Raw genomic sequence first — 17,940 nt, 5'->3', positions numbered from 1 at the left:
CCATGTGCCCAGTATCCCTGGGCTCACAGAGAAAGCACCATTGGCTTACTGTGGGGTGGGGGCTCGGAAGGCTGAATTGGGCTCTTTCAGGATGAATGCTTCTGTATGGTTTGCAGAACTGTGCTTGGCGTGGCCCGGGCCAGGCTGCATCCCCACTGGGGCAGGAGCCGCACGGAGCCTGTCCTGTTCCCTCTGCAGCCTTTTGCGCGGCCCCAGCATGAGGGTGGCTGGTGCGTGCTGAGCCAGGGTGTTGCCTGGTCTGCAGTGAGACCCAGGGTTTCTCCCTGTTGGCCCTTCCAGCGGTAGCACGACAGGATCCCACATGCTCCTGCTTCTCTCTCTGTCCCCCAGAGAAACCAAGCGTCTTCTCCCGGGAGCTCACAGATGCCACCATCACAGAGGGTGAGGACTTGACCCTGGTGTGCGAGACCAGCGCCTGCGACATTCCTGTGTGCTGGACCAAGGATGGGAAGACCCTGCGGGGGTCTGCCCGGTGCCAGCTGAGCCACGAGGGCCACCGGGCCCAGCTGCTCATCACTGGGGCCACCCTGCAGGACAGCGGACGCTACAAGTGTGAGGCTGGGGGCGCCTGCAGCAGCTCCATTGTCAGGGTACACGGTAAGCCCCAGCAGCCCCAAAGCCCAGCCACAGGCCAGGTGCCTATAGCTCTCTTCTCAGGCAGCACCGTCTTCAGGGCAGGGCATGTGCGCCCACAGGAGCCCAAGGCAGGAGGACCCAGGCTCCCATGCATCCTGTATGGGGCACCCCGTATCCTTCCTGGCTCTCCCTGGCACCTTGTCCACCCTGCTCGGCTTCCGCCCTGGCCTCTGCCACCTGCAGGACCCGCCCCGCAGAGCTGTCTCCTCTGCATCCCTGAAGGGCTGTCCCTCTGTGCATGCCTGTGTCCCTGACCTCCCATCTTAGGAGGTGCCAGCCACAGTGGCTTAGGGCCCACCGTGACCTCATTTGACCTTACTTCCCTCATCACAGCCACGCTTTGAGGTCTGGGCTAGGGCTTCCAACTGTGAATTTGGCGGGCACAGGTCCCTGACACCCTGCCCTTCTGTTCTCCTGCTTGGTTCACCCTTTCTATCCCTCACCCTCAGAGCTGCCCCTTTCCAGAAGTCTCAAGGTTGCTGCCACAGGCCCCAAAGGAGAAGGGGGACCCTGCAGCTGATGTCCCCAGCCCTCCACCACCTATAGGGGACCCCAGTGGACTTCAGTCGGGGGAGGGCAAGCTGAGCCTGTGCCTGTCTGCAGCGCGGCCAGTGCGGTTCCAGGAGGCCCTGAAGGACCTGGACGTGCCGGAGGGTGGTGCTGCCACACTGCGCTGTGTGCTGTCGTCTGTGGCTGCGCCCGTGAAGTGGTGCTGTGGAAACAACGTCCTGAGGCCAGGTGACAAATACAGCCTACGCCAGGAGGGTGCCGTGCTGGAGCTGGTGGTCCGGAACCTCAGGCCGCAGGACAGCGGGCAGTACTCATGCTCCTTCGGGGACCAGACTACTTCTGCCACCCTCACGGTGACTGGTAAGCATCTCCATCCACCCTGATCATGTGGCCCAAAGATGCCACTTTCTCCAGTGCAGGGGAGCAAAGACGATGCTCTCTGTGTCTGACTTTCCTGCAGCCCTGCCTGCCCAGTTCATCAGGAAACTGAGAAACAAGGAGGCCACAGAAGGGGCCACGGCCACGCTGCGGTGTGAGCTGAGCAAGGCGGCCCCGGTGGAGTGGAGAAAGGGGTCTGAGACCCTCAGAGATGGGGACAGATACTGCCTGAGGCAGGACGGGGCCATGTGTGAGCTGCAGATCTGTGGCCTGGCCATGGTGGATGCCGGGGAGTACTCGTGTGTGTGTGGAGAGGAGAGGACCTCGGCCTCACTCACCATCAGGGGTAAGACCGTGTGTCCAGAGCCGTGTCCGGTGTCCAGTTTTTTACCTCTGCTGTCAGTCGCACCCGTTCTAGTCTCCCCTGACTGTGCCATGCCCTTCCCAGCACATCACGGAATCCCTTCCAGCTTTCTGGGCTGTGGAAGGAACCAGGAGAACCCGGCATTTGCAGCCAGACTCCCACCCTCGAGGCACCCTGGGACCTGTCCTGTGGGAGTCTGTCTTATCCTCCATCTCGCCATGGCCTGTCCCCCTGTGCTTCTCAGAGTCTGATCTCCTCCATGTCTGTCTGTCCATCCCTCCCCAGCCATGCCTGCCCACTTCATAGGAAGACTGAGACACCAAGAGAGCACAGAAGGGGCCACAGCCACGCTGCGGTGTGAGCTGAGCAAGGCGGCCCCCGTGGAGTGGAGGAAGGGGCATGAGAGCCTCAGAGATGGGGACAGACACAGCCTGAGGCAGGACGGGGCTGTGTGCGAGCTGCAGATCTCTGGCCTGGCTGTGGCAGATGCTGGGGAGTACTCCTGTGTGTGTGGGGAGGAGAGGACCTCTGCCACTCTCACCGTGAAGGGTAATGACTGCCCCTGGCCACTTGCATGGGTGGTTATGTCTGAGCGGGTGTGCACATTCCTGCCTTGTGCCCACGTCTGCGCTGTGGCCTTCCCTGTCTTTCTGCTGTGGTTCCTTCATTCCTTCAGTAGGGATTCCCCACACCTGCTGTGTGTTACCCGTCTCGGGAACAGGAAGACAGCAGAGAAGAGAGGGCTGTTTGAGCCCTACAGGGTCGTAGGCAGAGACAGAGGATGTGGGGAGAACCAAATCATTAGAAAAGTGAGATCACAGATCTTCTCCAGGGTAAACACTAGGAAGGCAGGAAGGCAATCAGGAGGATCCCCAGAAGCGGAACACAGACGGGAGTTGGGGGATGGCAGGTGGGCTGGAGTGCATAGCCAGGAAGGGGAGGGTCCATTGTGAGGAGGAGAGAGGCAGGGTGACTGTGGGGAGGAGGTGATGGGGGTGACTGTGGGGAGGAGGTGATGGGGGTGACTGGGGAGGAGGTGATGGGGGTGACAGTGGGGAGGAGGTGATGGGGGTGACTGGGGAGGAGGTGATGGGGGTGACTGTGGGGAGGAGGTGATGGGGGTGACTGTGGGGAGGAGGTGATGGGGGTGACAGTGGGGAGGAGGTGATGGGGGTTACTGGGGAGGAGGTGATGGGGGTGACTGTGGGGAGGAGGTGATGGGGGTGACTGTGGGGAGGAGGTGATGGGGGTGACTGTGGGGAGGAGGTGATGGGGGTGACTGTGGGGAGAGGAGCAGTGACAGTGACTCTGCGTGTATCAGCCAAGCAGAACAGCTGTGTGGAGTGGAGGAAGGGGCCCAAGACAATCTGAGATGGGGGCTTTGACCAGGACAGAACGTCCAGAGCCGTGTGGCCTGCCTGCGGCAGATCTAGGGTGTCCTCATGTGTGGGGGGTGGGAGTGGATCTCAGCCATGGCTGGGTCCCCTAGAGACGTGAGGCTGCAGAACTCGCCCTGGGCCCTGAACCTCTCAGTCACAGCAAGGAGAGGATTCCAGCCTCAAGCCACCAGTGTTCTCAGCAGAAGGGGCAGAGCCCTGCAGGCCTGGCCTTGTGTGTCTGTGGAGCCGGGACCCATGGCCCGGTGTGGCTGGTGGCGTGGTGCGGCGTGTTCAGGTGCTTGGGGCCTTGAAGGGCCTGGCTCGCTTCCATCAGGGAAAGCACATGGGATAAAGCCGGCCCATGTGGAGGGCCCGGGCACCTCACAGGGAATGCAGGGAAGGACTCTCCCAAGCTCGAGGGCCTTCTTGCCCAGGACTCTGGTGGGCTCCCCTCACACCACAAGGAGGGATCCCTCAGGCCAGTGAAGGGTCAGGTCTGGGGGCCAGGCACAGCCGTCTGGATGCCAGTGCCTGAAGCAGGTAGCTCCGGTCACAGGCACAAGTGTTGTAGACCTTTGCAGAGAGGCCGGGCCTCCATGCACCTCCAGCGGTGTCGACAGAGCACAGACAGCTTCCATGGCGTGGAGGCACCACACCACCAGGCTCGCCAGGACACCCCAGAGGGGCACAGACTTCGGGCCCTGTCACATGGCTGTGTAGCATGTTGGAGAGACACAGAGACCACAGGGGCCCGGGGGCTAATCTGTGTCCTCCTCAGACCAGTGGCTGAAGAGCAGATGACCAGAGTGGACCCCCACCGGCTGCCTGAGGCAGTTGCTTCCAGAAGTGGGCAAGTTCCGGGGAAGCTTCAGGTGGTGGGTGCCCTGCTGGACCCCCTCTGGTGCCTGCTAAGAGGGCACCTTTGCATGCTGGAAGTTTCCACCGGACCCTGAAGCCCCAAGGATGCTCCGAGCTGCAGTTCCCCAGGGGGCGTCCAGGGGGTGAAGCTGGGCACTCTGAGGCTCCAGTCTCCATCTGGTGGGCTGGGAAGCCACCCAGCCTCACTGCTCAGGAGACAGTGGCCCTCGTCTGTCCCTGTGATCCATGGCTATCTCCTGCATACAGGGCATGTCCGGGTGGACGGTTCCTTCATGTATTCAGTTGGTCGTTTCTTATCTGCTGGACCCATGCACCAGGGCACCAGCTGCGTGGGGTTCCTGCTTGCATCGTGAACACAGGGTGACAGTCAAGGTGGAGGGCGGCACCCTCCTCTCTCCCAGCAGCAGGGTCCTTACTCCCTGTCTGCCCTGGGCTCTGGCCGCAGGAGCAGCAGGAACTGATGAGAAGCAGGAGCCTGGATGATTTCGTGGGAGATTTTTAGGCAGCTGATTTTGTGTCTTTTTCCTCCAGCTATTCATCAAGATCATGAGGCTGGGTGCGGTGGCTCACACCTGTAATCCCAGCACTTTGGGAGGCCAAGGCAGGAGGATCATTTGAGCTCAGGAGTTTCAGGCCAGCCTGGGCAATCCAGGGAGACCCTTTCTCTACAAAACATATAAAAATTAGCTGGTTGTGGTGGTGTGCACCTGTGGTTGCAGCTACTCAGGAGGCTGAGGTGGGAGGGTTGGTTAAGGCCGCAAGTTTGAGGTTGCAGTGAGCTGTGATGGCACCACTGCATTCCAGCCTAGGTGACACATTGAGACCCTGTCTGAAAAAGAAAAAAAAATTATGAAGGAGCTATGAAATAGCCACAGAATGAGGCCAGGGCCACAGTATAGTGTGAGCCACCAGGCTGGTCTTGGGCCCTTGAGCATGATGACAGATTCAGTCTGAGCCAGGATGGGCTGCGGAAGACCCTGGGGATGGGGAGATCCCGTTTGGTTCCGTCTCTGCCTCCCCATCTCATGGGCCCTGTGGCCACTGCATGTGTCTGACATCATCTTGGGGTCCCTGCTAGGATTCCAGCTCCTCTGTGTCCTGGGCGGCTTTCCCCTGCGTGTCCTTGGCCAGTCTGTTCTCTGCTCCTAGGGCACTGTTTCACATCCACATGTCCATGCTTTAATTCCTAGTTTCCTCCAGAGCGGGAGTGTGTCCTTGCTGAGTGTCCCCAGGTGTCTCCAGAGGGCCTTGTGGTCTTTGTGTCCTCTCCAGCCCTGCCAGCCAGGTTCATAGAAAGTGTGAGGCCTGAGGATGCCTCAAAAGGGGCCACACCACGATGCTAATGGGCTGGACCGCGGGAAGCCGCAGAGCACAGCCTGTACTCAGCACGCCCCAGGAGCAGCCTGTGTTCAGATGGCTTCCCTGTCTTCTCTGTGTTGTCCATGTCCTGTCTCTTCTGTGGGCTCAGAGGGTGTGACTGTGGCCATCTCTTGTGATCCCCCAGCCCTGCCAGCCAAGTTCACAGAGGGTCTGAGGAATGAAGAGGCCGTGGAAGGGGCCACAGCCATGTTGTGGTGTGAACTGAGCAAGGTGGCCCCTGTGGAGTGGAGGAAGGGGCCCAAGAACCTCAGAGATGGGGACAGATACATCCTGAGGCAGGAGGGGACCAGGTGTGAGCTGCAGATCTGTGGTCTGGCCATGGCGGACGCCGGGGAATACTTGTGTGTGTGCGGGCAGGAGAGGACCTCAGCCACGCTCACCATCAGGGGTAAAGATCATGTGTGGCCTTGTGGACCCATGGCTTGGTGTCTACGTGTCACTGAGTCATCCTCATCTTCCAGTGTGGCACAGCCCCTGTGGCAATCCCGGAGTTGTCTCTTCTCCAACTGAGGTCCTCCGGTTGTCTCCCGCCTACCCTTCTTGTCTAGGAGGTGTCCTCATGCTCGTGTTCATCCCTTTGTGTTCTCTGTTCTTCCTGGGCCATTTGCTTCCTCCCTGTGTGAATGTTTATTTGCTCCTTCACATGTGGTCCTTTGGCAGTTTGTGTGGCTCCTTGTGGGTGTCCATGTCCTGTCCACAGAGTCTTCCAGACAGTCTGATGATCTCAGCGACTGCTTGGTCCTTCCCAGCTCTGCCTGCCAGGTTCATAGAAGATGTGAAAAACCAGGAGGCCAGAGAAGGGGCCACGGTCATGCTGCAGTGTGAGTTGAACAGTGCAGCCCCTGTGGAGTGGAGGAAGGGGTCTGAGACGCTTAGAGATGGGGACAGATACAGCCTGAGGCAGGACGGGACCAAATGTGAGCTGCAGATTCGTGGCCTGGCCATGGCAGACACTGGGGAGTACTCGTGCGTGTGCGGGCAGGAGAGGACCTCAGCCATGCTCACCGTCAGGGGTAAAGGCCACATGTGGCCAAGGAGAGCCATCTTCTGGTGTCCATGTACTGATGTCATGCCGTCTGTCTGTACTCACCCCATGTGCTCTCCCTGCATTTGCGCCACCCTGTTCCCATCACTCTGCAGAGTCCCTTCCAGCCTCCAGAGCTGTTATGGGAACCAGGAGAAACAGGCCTTGCAGCCAGCTTCCACCCCATGTGCCTCCAGGGATGGGCTCCATCATGTTGTCCTGTTGGCTTCTGTACCTTGCCCTTCATGCTGTCCTGTCCTCCCCCCACAGAGCGCTCCAGAGACTCTCACGGTCCTCGTGTGTGTCTGACATACTCTGGCTCTGGCAGCCAGAGTTACATAAAGTGTGAGGACTCAGGAGGCCATGGAAGGAGCCACAGCTACAGTGCTGACAGGCTGGAGCATGGGAAGCCCCAGTCCACAGCCTGTGCTCAGCACACCCCACATGTGGCCTGTGTCCAGTTGGGTTCTGTGTCTTCTCTGTGCCTTCTCTGTGCCATCCATGTTCTGTATCTTCCATGTGCTCAGAGAGCATGATTGTGTTCATATATTCTGACCCTCCGCCAGCTCTACCCATCAAGTTCACAGAGGGTCTGAGGAACGAAGAGGCCACAGAAGGGGCAACGGCCACGCTGCGGTGTGAGCTGAGCAAGATGGCCCCCGTGGAGTGGTGGAAGGGGCATGAGACCCTCAGAGATGGAGACAGACACAGCCTGAGGCAGGACGGGGCCAAGTGTGAGCTGCAGATCCGTGGCCTGGTGGCAGAGGACGCTGGGGAGTACCTGTGCATGTGCGGGAAGGAGAGGACCTCAGCCACGCTCACCGTCAGGGGTAAAGGCCACACGCAGCCAAGCAGTGCCATGCTCTCGTGTCCACGTGTTGACTTGACGCCATCCGTCTCTGCCCATGCTGCATTCTCTCCCCATGTCTGTACCTGCCTGTGTAACTGCACGAGCTTCTTCCAGCCTCCAGGGCTGTTGTAGGAAGCAGGAGGAAGCAGCCTCTCTAGCGGGCTCCCACTGTGTGCCTCCGAGGACTCTGTCGACATTGTCACGTTGGATTCTGTGTCTTCCATTCTGTCACATTCTTTCCCCTGATACTCTCCATGTGTTTCTGACCCTCTCTGGGCCTGGGTGCCAGAGATTCCTGTAAAGCCTGAGATGTGAGGAGGCCACGGGAGGGGCCATGGCCATATGCTGTACAGTCTGTACTGAGGGAAGTCCCAGTCCACAGCCTGTGCTCAGCACACCCGCATGCGGCCTGTGCCCAGTTGGGTTCTGTGTCTTGTGTCTGCCATCCATGTCCTTCCTTTCTCTTCCAGGTACTCAGAGAATGTGATTATATCTGTGTCTTTTGACCTCCCCAGCCCTGCCTTCCAAGTTCATAGAGGGTCTGAGGAATGAAGAGGCCACAGAAGGGGTCACGGCCACGCTGCAGTGTGAGCTGAGCAAGGCAGCACCGGTGGAGTGGAGGAAGGGGCATGAGACCCTCAGAGATGGGGACAGACACAGCCTGAGGCAGGACGGGTCCAGGTGTGAGCTGCAGATCCGTGGCCTGGCTGTGGTGGATGCCGGGGAGTACTCGTGTGTGTGCGGGCAGGAGAGGACCTCGGCCACACTCACTGTCAGGGGTAAAGATCGTGTGTAGCTGTGTGGACCATGGCTTGGTGTCTGCACATCTCTGTGTCACCACCTTCTGCCTTCAAATGTGGCGTGGTTCTGTGGCAACCCCATGGTTGTCTGTCCTTTAACCAGGGTCCTCTCGGCATCTCCCTCCTCCCTTCTTATCCAGGAGGTATCCTCATGCTCATGTCCTTCTCCTTTTGTGTTCTCTGTTCCTCTGGGGCCATTTGCTTCCTCCTCATGTGTACGTTTGTTTGCTCTTTCACGTGTGGTCCTTTGATGGTTTGTGTGGCTCCTTGTGGGTGACCATGTCTCATCCACAGAGTCCTCCAGACGGTCTGATAATCACAACGACTGCTTGGTCCTTCCCAGCCCTGCCTGCCAGATTCATAGAAGATGTGAAAAACCAGGAGGCCAGAGAAGGGGCCACGGTCGTGCTGCAATGTGAGCTGAGCAAGGCGGCCCCCGTGGAGTGGAGGAAGGGGTCTGAGACCCTCAGAGGTGGGGACAGATACAGCCTGAGGCAGGACGGGACCAGATGTGAGCTGCAGATTCGTGGCCTGTCCGTGGCAGACACTGGAGAGTACTCGTGTGTGTGCGGGCAGGAGAGGACCTCGGCCACACTCACCGTCAGGGGTAAAGACCACATGTAGCCACCTGAGTGATTCCTGTCTCCTCCCACCTAACCCACATGATCTGTGCTCTCCCAGTGCCTCTTGATGTCATTGCCATCTCATTCAGTCACTCCCCTGCGTGATACATCCCACAAATGCAGCTGGAACCCACTTGGATGACCTAATCTAGGGCCTGGGAATATGGACCTCAGGGGTGAATAGGACAGGGACCCAAAGGAGAGCCCCACAGATAGATGTCAGGGTCCAGGAGAGCTGTCTGGGGCCACTGGCATCTTGCTGGGGCTTGCACATGTGCGCGGGCTCTGGGGCCCCAGGCCTAGAGGTGAGGGCCTATGTTTCTGCTGATGGACATGCACAGTAGGGTTGGGGGCTCACCGAGGAGGCGGTCAGACCAGGCCCAACTAAATCTGCTGAGAGTGTTTGAGTGGTTCTTGTGGTCATGCCAGGCTCCTGAAAGACCGCTGCCTTTATCTGCTCAGCAGACACAGCAGAGCACTGCATCTGGGTAACTTCACAGCAGATATTTATTTTTTCAGACTTCTGGAGTCTGAAATTCCAAGATCAAGGAGTCACTCGGTTGGTTTCTCCTTAGGCCTCTTTTCTTGGCTTATAGATACTCTGGTCATATTGGATTGGGCCCATCCTAACAACCTCATTTTACCTTTCAAAGATACTATTTCAATACAGTGACATTGTGAAGTACTAGGGGTTAGGATTTCAACATACATGGATTTGGTGAGAGGACTCAATTCAGACCATGACATTCTGCCCTCTGGCTTCCCACAATTAATTACCTTCTAACATGCAAAATACACTTACTCCTTCCTAGCAGCCCGTAATCTTAACCCATTCCAGCATCAACTCAAAATCAAAATCTTATCTGAATGCCATCTAAGTCAAGTGTGAGGGAGGTGAAGTATGAGTCATTCCAAGGCAAAATTCTTCTTCAGTTGTGAAGCATGAAACCAGACAAGTTTTGTGCTTCCAAAATGCAATGGTGGTGCAGGCATAGGATAGACGTTCCTGTTCAAAAGAGGGGAAGTTGGAAAGAATAAAAGGGTCATGGATCTTTTGCAGGTCTGAACCTAGCAGAGAAAATTTTACTAGATTTTAAGGCTGGTGACTCAGTACAGTGGCTCACTTCTATAATCCTAGCACATTGGGTGGCCAAGGCAGGAGGATTACTTGAGGCCAGGTGTTCTAGACCAGCCTGGAAAATGTAGCAAGACCTTTTTTCTAAAAAAAAAAAAAAAAAAAAAAATTTATCATGTGTGGTGGTGCACACCTGGGGTTCCAGTTACTAGGGAGGCTGAGGCATGAAGATCACTTGAGCCTGGGAGTTTGAGGCTGCAGTGAGCTATAATTGTACCACTGCACTCCAGCCTGGGTGACAGTGAGACCCCATCTCTACTTTTTTTTTTAAAGTCTGAAAAATAATTCTCTTTGACTTAATTCCAGTCCTCCATGCCAAACAAAGTGTTGTCCCCAATCTCTCAGACCTGGGTAATATCTTATCCCCTCATCCTTGGGTAACAGCCTCTCCTCCTCTGTTCTGGGAAGAGGTGGTCCTGATCCCTGGACCTCTAGTGGCAGTGGCAGCCCTGCTGATGCCTTTGGGGCCATTCTTTTATTTTGAAGGATAAGACATGTTTGCAGCCATATGGTGATATTAGCTCATTCTGTTGAATCTCAGAAGTCTGATAGCCTTCCTTCATTTTATCCCACCTCAATCCAATTCACTCCAATCTGCTGGTATAAGATTATCAAAAACTGAGTTGGCCTCCCATGCAATTCATGGAGGTCCACACCATCAGACAAGAGGCTTTTCCAGATAACTGCATCTCTATTCCTGGCTTCTGTTGAGATGACTAATTGGATCCATAAATTGCACACCTGGTGCTTTAGCAAATGGTTGTCTAGCCACACCCTTGATGTTCTCTCCAGAACAGTTTCTCATTTTTTACCATGTGGTTAGGCTGAAGAATTTCCAAAGCTTCAAGTATTGGTTCCTTTTTTATTTACAATTCTTTCTTCAATTTATTTCCCTCCTCTTGCACTTTACAATAAGCAGCAAAGAGAAAACAGGTTTCACCTTCAACACTTTACTTAGAAATTTCCTCAACTAAACATGCAAAATTTTATTGTTTCTTAGTCCTACCTTCCACATGCAACAACACAATTTGGACAAGTTCTTTGCCACTTATTAATGAGTATCGCCTTTCCTCCACTTTCCAATAACGTGTTCTTTATTTCCATCTGAGGTCTGACCAGAAGCATTTTTAATGTCCATCTTTCCGTGAACAGGTTGTTCACAGCAATCTAGGTTTTTTCCAACATGCACTTCAAATATCATCCAGCCTCCACCCATTACCCAGTTCCAAAGCCACTTCCACACTTTTAGATAATTGTTACAATGGCACCCTGCTTCTGGTACCAATATTTGTGTAGTTTTCTGACTAGAAGTCTGAGGTGGAGTGTTACTAGGTTGACTTCCTCCGAGGCTTCTCTCCTTGGCTTGTTGATGCAGTCTTCTGTTTTTTCACATGGTCACTCCTCAGTGTGTCTCTGTGTCCTAATATCCTCTTTTTATAAGGACACCAGTCATATTGGAGTTGGGCACAGCCTGACAACCTCATTTAACCTTAGTTACCACTTTAAAGCCCACTTTAAAGACTGTATCTTTAATACAGTCATGCTCTGAGGTTCTAGAGGATAGGTTTGAACATATGAATTTGGGGGGACACAATCAGACCATAACGGGGTAGCCAGGGTGCTGCTTGCTCCATTGTACCTTGTGAGCTCTCACTCTGCCTAGAGTCAGGAGGGAAGAGAGGACAGTAGGTTGAAGGGTCAGAGGTGTGGCGTAGAAGCCACATCTGGAGTCTGTTGGGGGTTTTGGTGATTGAGCCAAGGCAATGTGTATCCAGTAAAGTCAGGACAGGAGCAGTGAGGTGGAGACAGCAGGTCCTTGTGTGGGCTGGGATGGTTGGCAGTGAGCCGAGGTATGCCTATGCATGAGCAGTCCTGGATGGAAGCCCTGCCTAGGATGGGTATCTCCTGTATGAGAATGGGGAAGCAGGTGTCAGGACAAGGAGGTGCCTCCTGTGAGGCTGGAGAGAGAGAGAGAGAAGAGAGAGATGCATCACATTATTGCGTATGTGGAAGTTGGAGGAGCCTGTCTTGCTTCCTAGTAATGATAGGACATGGGTAGGACAAGATGCCCTTTGAGAAGAGATCCAGGATGGAGCCCATCTCCCAGCCAATCTGCACCTCATAGGCAGAACACAGGAAGACCTCAGTCTCACGCAGTCTTTGGTCCGCCTTATCCCATGTCCTCGAAATCTGCTTCTGTTTCCTTCCTGGATAATCAGGTTGTGTCCCTCAGATCCTCCAGAGGGTTTGATGGCTTCTGTCCATGTGACCCTTCCTAGCCCTGCCTGCACGATTCACTCAAGATCTGAAGACCAAGGAGGCCTCAGAAGGGGCCACAGCTACACTGCAGTGTGAGCTGAGCAAGGTGGCCCCTGTGGAATGGAAGAAGGGTCCTGAGACCCTCAGAGATGGCGGCAGATACAGCCTGAAGCAGGATGGGACGAGGTGTGAGCTGCAGATCCATGACCTGTCTGTGGCGGATGCTGGGGAATACTCATGCACGTGTGGACAAGAGAGGACCTCGGCCACGCTCACCGTCAGGGGTAAAGTCCGTGTGTCCAGATCTGTGTTCTGTTGTCCAGTTGTTCACTTCCTGCCGTCAATCTCTGCTCATTGCAAGGTCTCCCCCAGACTGCCACACTCTTCACGTCATGCCACACTATCCCTTCTAGCTTCCTGGAACCAGAAGAAACTCTCCTGTACATCCAGATTCCCACTCCTGTGATACTGTGGGCCCTGTCCTATTGGATTGTGTCTTGTCTTTCATCTTGTCATGTCCTGTCTACCAGTGCTTTCCAAGGAATTTAATGTTCTCTGTGTTTTCTGACTCTCTCTGGCCCTGCATGCCATATTCAAGTTATCTCTGAGGCCTGAGGAGCCCACGAAGGGGCCATGACTGTGATGTTACCAGACTGAACAGAGGGAATCTACAGCCTGTGCTTGGCATACCCTGCATGTGGTCTGTGTCCAGTTGGGGTTTGTGTCTTCTCTGTGCCATCCATGTCCTGTCTTTTTCATGTGCTCAGTGTAATTGTGTCCATGTCTTTCTGATCCCTCCACCAGCCCTGCCTGCCAAGTTCACAGCGGGTCTGAGGAATGAAGAGGCCACGGAGGGGGCCACAGCCACACTGCAATGTGAGCTGAGCAAGGCAGCCCCTGTGGAGTGGAGGAAAGGCCTCGAGGCTCTCAGAGATGGGGACAAATACAGCCTGAGACAAGACGGGGCTGTGTGTGAGCTGCAGATTCATGGCCTGGCTGTGGCAGATACCGGGGTGTACTCATGTGTGTGTGGGCAGGAGAGGACCTCAGCTACACTCACTGTCAGGGGTAAAGATCCTGTGTGGCCATGTGGGCTTCTGGCTTGGTGTATACACCTCTCTGTGTCACCATCTTCTGCCTCCAAATGTGGCACATCTCCTGTGGAAACCCTGTGATTGTCTGTCCTCTAACTGGGGCCCTCTAGGTATCTCCTGCCTCCCCTTCTCATCAGGAGATGTCCTCCTGCTCTTGCATGTCCCTGTGTGTTCTCTGTGCCTCCTGGGCCATTTGCCTTCTCATTGTTTGTATATTGCTCATCTTGCTATGGTCCTTTGGTGGTTTGTGTGGCTCCTTATTGGTGTCCATGTTCTGTCCAAAAAATCCTCCAGACAGTCTGATGATATCAGTGACTGCTTGGTCCTTCTCAGCCCTGCCTGCCAGATTCATAGAGGATATGAAAAGCCAGAAGGCCACAGAAGGGGCTACAGTCACACTGCAATGTAAGCTGAGAAAGGCGGCCCCCGTGGAGTGGAGAAAGGGGCCCAACACCCTCAAAGATGGGGACAGATACAGCCTGAAGCAGGATGGGACCAGGTGTGAGCTGCAGATTCGTGGCCTGATCATAGCAGATGCTGGAGAATACTCATGCATATGTGAGCAGGAGAGGACCTCGGCCATGCTCACTGTCAGGGGTAAAGACCACATGTGACCACCTGAGTGACTTCTGTCTTCCCCAACTTAACCCACATGGTCTGTGCTCTCCCAGTGTCTCTCAATGTCGATGACATTTTATTCAGTCACTCATCTGTGTGGTCCATCCCACAAATGCACACTGAGAACCCACTTGGATGGCCTAATCTAGGGCCTGGGCATACAGACCCCAGGGGTGAATAGTGCAGGGTCCCCAGGTGTCAACAGGGAGAGCAGCAGGCAGGTGTCAGGGTCCAGGAGAGCAGTCTGGGGCCCCTGCCATCTTGCAAAGGCCTGTGGATGTCCACCAGCTCTTGGGCCTCAGGCATGGAGGTCAGGAAATGTATGTCCTTTGACAGACATAGTGATGGCTCAGGCCAGGCACCTCATCAGTCTGGTGAGTGTTCTGATTGATCATTGTGGTCATTCCAATCTTCTAAAGGAGTATTGTCTTCATCTGCTCAGGCTAACGTAACAAAGCACTGCAGACAGGGTGATTCAAATAACAGAGATTTATTTTCTCAGAAGTATGGGGCTGAAATCTCAAGATCAAGATGTCAGCTCCTCTCTTCTTGTGGACAGCTGTCTTCTCCCCGTGTCTTCACATGGATGTCCGGATGTCCCTCTGTGTGCATATGTGTGTCCTAACCTCTTTTTATAAGAGCACCCATCATACAGGATTTGGAACCACCCTAACAACCTCATTTTACCTTTCAATGATTGTCTTTAAATACAGCGATATTCTGAAGTGTACTGGGGATTAGGACTTCAACATATGCATTTTTTCTGAGGCACAATTCAGACTATAACACTCCACCATCTGGATTCTCAAAATTCATGGCCTTCTCACGTGCAAAATATGTTTACTTCTTCCTAACAGTCCCAAATCTTAGCCCATTTCAATATCAACTAGTCCAAATCACCTCTAAATATCATCTGAGTCAACTGTGAGGGAGATAAAGTGTGATTCATACAGAGGCAAAATTTTTCTTCATCTGTGAGGCTGTGAAATCAGACAAGTTATTTGCTTTGACGTCACAATGGTGGGACAGGCATAGGATGGACACACTGAATCAGGGAGAAACTGGAAAGGAGAAATGAGTCATGGGTCCCAAGCAAGATGTAACCCTAGCAGGACAAATATCATTAGGTTTTAAGGCTTTGGATTAATGCCTAGTCCTCTGGACCCAACAGGGTTGCAACTCTACCCCCTCAGCCCTGAGTGGAGGTGTCTGGCTCTCTGTAACTGAGGAGGAGACAGCCTTACTTTCAGGCCTGTGCCCTCTACCCCCTGGTTATAATGCCATTCCTGTCAACCCCTGAACCAACTTTTGGGTCATTATTCCTTTTTCTTGCAGGATATCATGTTTATATCCATGTAACTCTATTGGCCCATCCTGTGGATTCTCAGAAGTCTGACATCCTTCCTTCATTTTGTCCCATCTCTGTTCCAATCAGTTCAAGCTAGCAGCATTTCCTCTGGTATAAAGGTCTCAAAAACTTTGTCCCATGCGATCCATGTGGATCAAAGCCACCAGACAAAAGAGTTCTCCACAGATCTTTCGTTGATAATCTCATTTTTATTACTGGCTTCTGCTGAGCGGGCTGAATGGATCCATAAACCACACACCTGATCTGTGTAGCAAATGGTTGTCCAGTGTTGATATTCTCCCCAGAATAATGCTTTCTCATTTTTTTTTTTTTTTGCAGTATGTATAGCCTGAAAATTTTTCTATATCTTCAAGCTCTGGTTCCTTTTTTGCTTAACAAATCCTTTTTGAATTTATCTCTGTCCTCTCACATTTTCATATTAGAGTGAAACCAGGCTATGGTTTCAATTCTTTGCTTAGAAACTTCCTCAGGTAAATATATCTAATTTTGTTGTTTGCAAGTCCTACCTTCCACAAAACACTAGAATAAAATTTGACCAGGTTTTTGGCCACTTTATAACAATGATTGTCTTTCTCCAGTTTTTAATAATATGTCCCCCGTTGTCATCTGAGGCTTGACCAGAATCACTTTTAACACCCATGTTTTCACCAACAATTGCTGCCTGCAAACACTGTTTTTTGGCATGCACCTGAAATATCTTTCAGCTACCTCCCATTGCCGAGTTCTAAAGCCACGTCCACATTTATAGGTATTTGTTCCTTTGGCACCCCACTCCTGGTACCAAAGTCTGAATTTGTTTGCTTGGGTTGTCATAAAGTATCATAGACTGGGTGGTATAAATAACAGAAATGTATTTCCTCACATTCTGGAGGCTACATGGTTGAGATCCAGGTGTCAGTAGGGTTGGCTCCTTCTGAGGCCTCTCTCCTTGGCTTGTAGACAGCCGTTTTCTCTGTGTCTTCACTGGTCCTTCTCTGTTTCCTAATCTCCTTTTCTTATGAGGACAGCATTTATATTGGATTAGATGCCACTCTTGTGATCCCATTTAGCATTAATCACCTCTTTAAAGGCCCTATCTCAAAAACAGTCATATTCTGAAATAGTGGAAGTTACGACTTCAACATTTGACTTCTGTAGAAACACAACCCATAGCAGTCTATGGCTATGTAATCGGGTTAGGCCCTGCTCTGCTAACTTGTGAGCCCCCTGCCTGGAGTCAGGAGGCAAGAGAGAATGGTAGATTGGAGGTTCAGAAGTGTGGTTTGAGGCCACATCTGGTTTCTGTCATGATCTAGGTGATATGAGTCAGGGTAATATGTGGGAATGTGGATTCAATAGGGTCAGTCCAGGAGCATGTTGGATGGAGGTGTAGCAGGGCCTTGTGTGGGCTGGGATGTTGTATGGTGAGCCCAGGTATATCTAGGCATGGGCACTGCCAGATGGAAGCCCTGTCTGGTCAGGCTATCTCTTGTGTGAGGGATGCCAATGGGGCAGTGGATGTTGGTACCTGGAGGTGCCTACTGTGTCATCATAGAGAGATGTCCATCATGTTATTGCATATGTGGGTTGCAAGTTGGAGGAGCCTGTCTTGCTTCCCCATAATGAAAGTTCACAGGTAGGATAAGATGCCCTCTGAGAAGAGATCCAGGATGGAGCCCATCTCACACCCAATCTGCACCTCACAGGCAGAATGCAGGAAGTCTTCACTGTCAAATGCACTTTGGTCCACCTCATCTCAAGTTCCTCCAGCCTTCCTGCTTCTCTTTTCTTCCTGGATGTTCAGGTGTGTCCCTCAGATCCTCCAGAGGGCTTGATGGCTTCTGTCCATGTGACACTTCCTACCCCTGCCTACCCAATTCACTCAAGATCTGAAGACCAAGGAGGCCTCAGAAGGGGCCACAGCCACACTGCAGTGTGAGCTAAGCAAGGTGGTCCCTGTGGAGTGGAAGAAGGGACCTGAGACCCTCAGAGATGGGGACTGTGTTCTCTGTTCCTCCTGGGCCATGTGCTTTCTCACCATCTGTACATTCATTTGCTCATTCTGCCATGGTCCTGTGGTGGTTTGTGTGCCTCCTTGTGTGTGTCTGTGTCCTGTCCACAGAGTTGTCCAGTTAGTCTGATGATCTCAGTGACTGCTTGGTCCTTCTCAGCCCTGCCGGCCAGATTCATAGAAGATGTGAGAAATCATGAGGCCACAGAAGGGGCCACGGCTGTGCTGCAGTGTGAGCTGAGCAAGGCGGCCCCTGTGGAGTGGCGGAAGGGGTCTGAGACCCTCAGAGATGGGGACAGATATAGCCTGAGGCAGGACGGGACGAGGTGTGAGCTGCAGATTCATGGCCTGGCTATGGAGGACACTGGAGAGTATTTGTGTGTGTGCGGGCAGGAGAGGACCTCAGCTACACTCACTGTCAGGGGTAAAGATCCCGTGTGGTCACATGGACTTGTGGCTTGGAATCTATGTGTCTCTGTGTTACCACCTTCTACTTCCAAATATGGCACCCCTGTGGGAACCCTCAGGTTGTGTGTCCTCTAACTGGGGTCCTCTGGGCATCTCCTGCCTCCGCTTCTCCTCATCAGGAGATGTCCTCCTGTTCATCCCCATCCCTGCATGTTCTCTGTTC

The 17,940-nt window shown here is 53.4% G+C and overlaps 1 protein-coding gene across 2 annotated transcripts in view; it reads left to right on the top strand.

Moving 5' to 3' along the window:
• OBSCN (obscurin, cytoskeletal calmodulin and titin-interacting RhoGEF) overlaps positions 1–17,940 on the top strand; it is a 173,910-nt gene that overhangs the window by 80,499 nt on the left and 75,471 nt on the right. The window contains exons 40-52 of one of the 2 annotated variants that reach the window (XM_063671646.1): positions 352–618; positions 1,261–1,527; positions 1,628–1,891; positions 2,195–2,458; positions 5,672–5,935; positions 6,297–6,560; positions 7,138–7,401; positions 7,937–8,200; positions 8,565–8,828; positions 12,259–12,522; positions 13,043–13,306; positions 13,627–13,929; positions 17,470–17,733. In XM_063671646.1, coding sequence (XP_063527716.1) covers positions 352–618; positions 1,261–1,527; positions 1,628–1,891; positions 2,195–2,458; positions 5,672–5,935; positions 6,297–6,560; positions 7,138–7,401; positions 7,937–8,200; positions 8,565–8,828; positions 12,259–12,522; positions 13,043–13,306; positions 13,627–13,929; positions 17,470–17,733 — 3,477 coding nt within the window. The remainder of the gene's footprint in view (positions 1–351; positions 619–1,260; positions 1,528–1,627; positions 1,892–2,194; positions 2,459–5,671; positions 5,936–6,296; positions 6,561–7,137; positions 7,402–7,936; positions 8,201–8,564; positions 8,829–12,258; positions 12,523–13,042; positions 13,307–13,626; positions 13,930–17,469; positions 17,734–17,940) is intronic. The other variant, XM_054467038.2, reaches the window with a different exon arrangement.

The sequence above is a fragment of the Pongo pygmaeus genome, chromosome 1 (genome assembly GCF_028885625.2).
Source record: "Pongo pygmaeus isolate AG05252 chromosome 1, NHGRI_mPonPyg2-v2.0_pri, whole genome shotgun sequence".
Lineage (NCBI taxonomy): Eukaryota > Metazoa > Chordata > Mammalia > Primates > Hominidae > Pongo > Pongo pygmaeus.
Note: the sequence above shows the minus strand (reverse complement) of the source record. Positions and strands in the feature narration are given on the sequence as shown.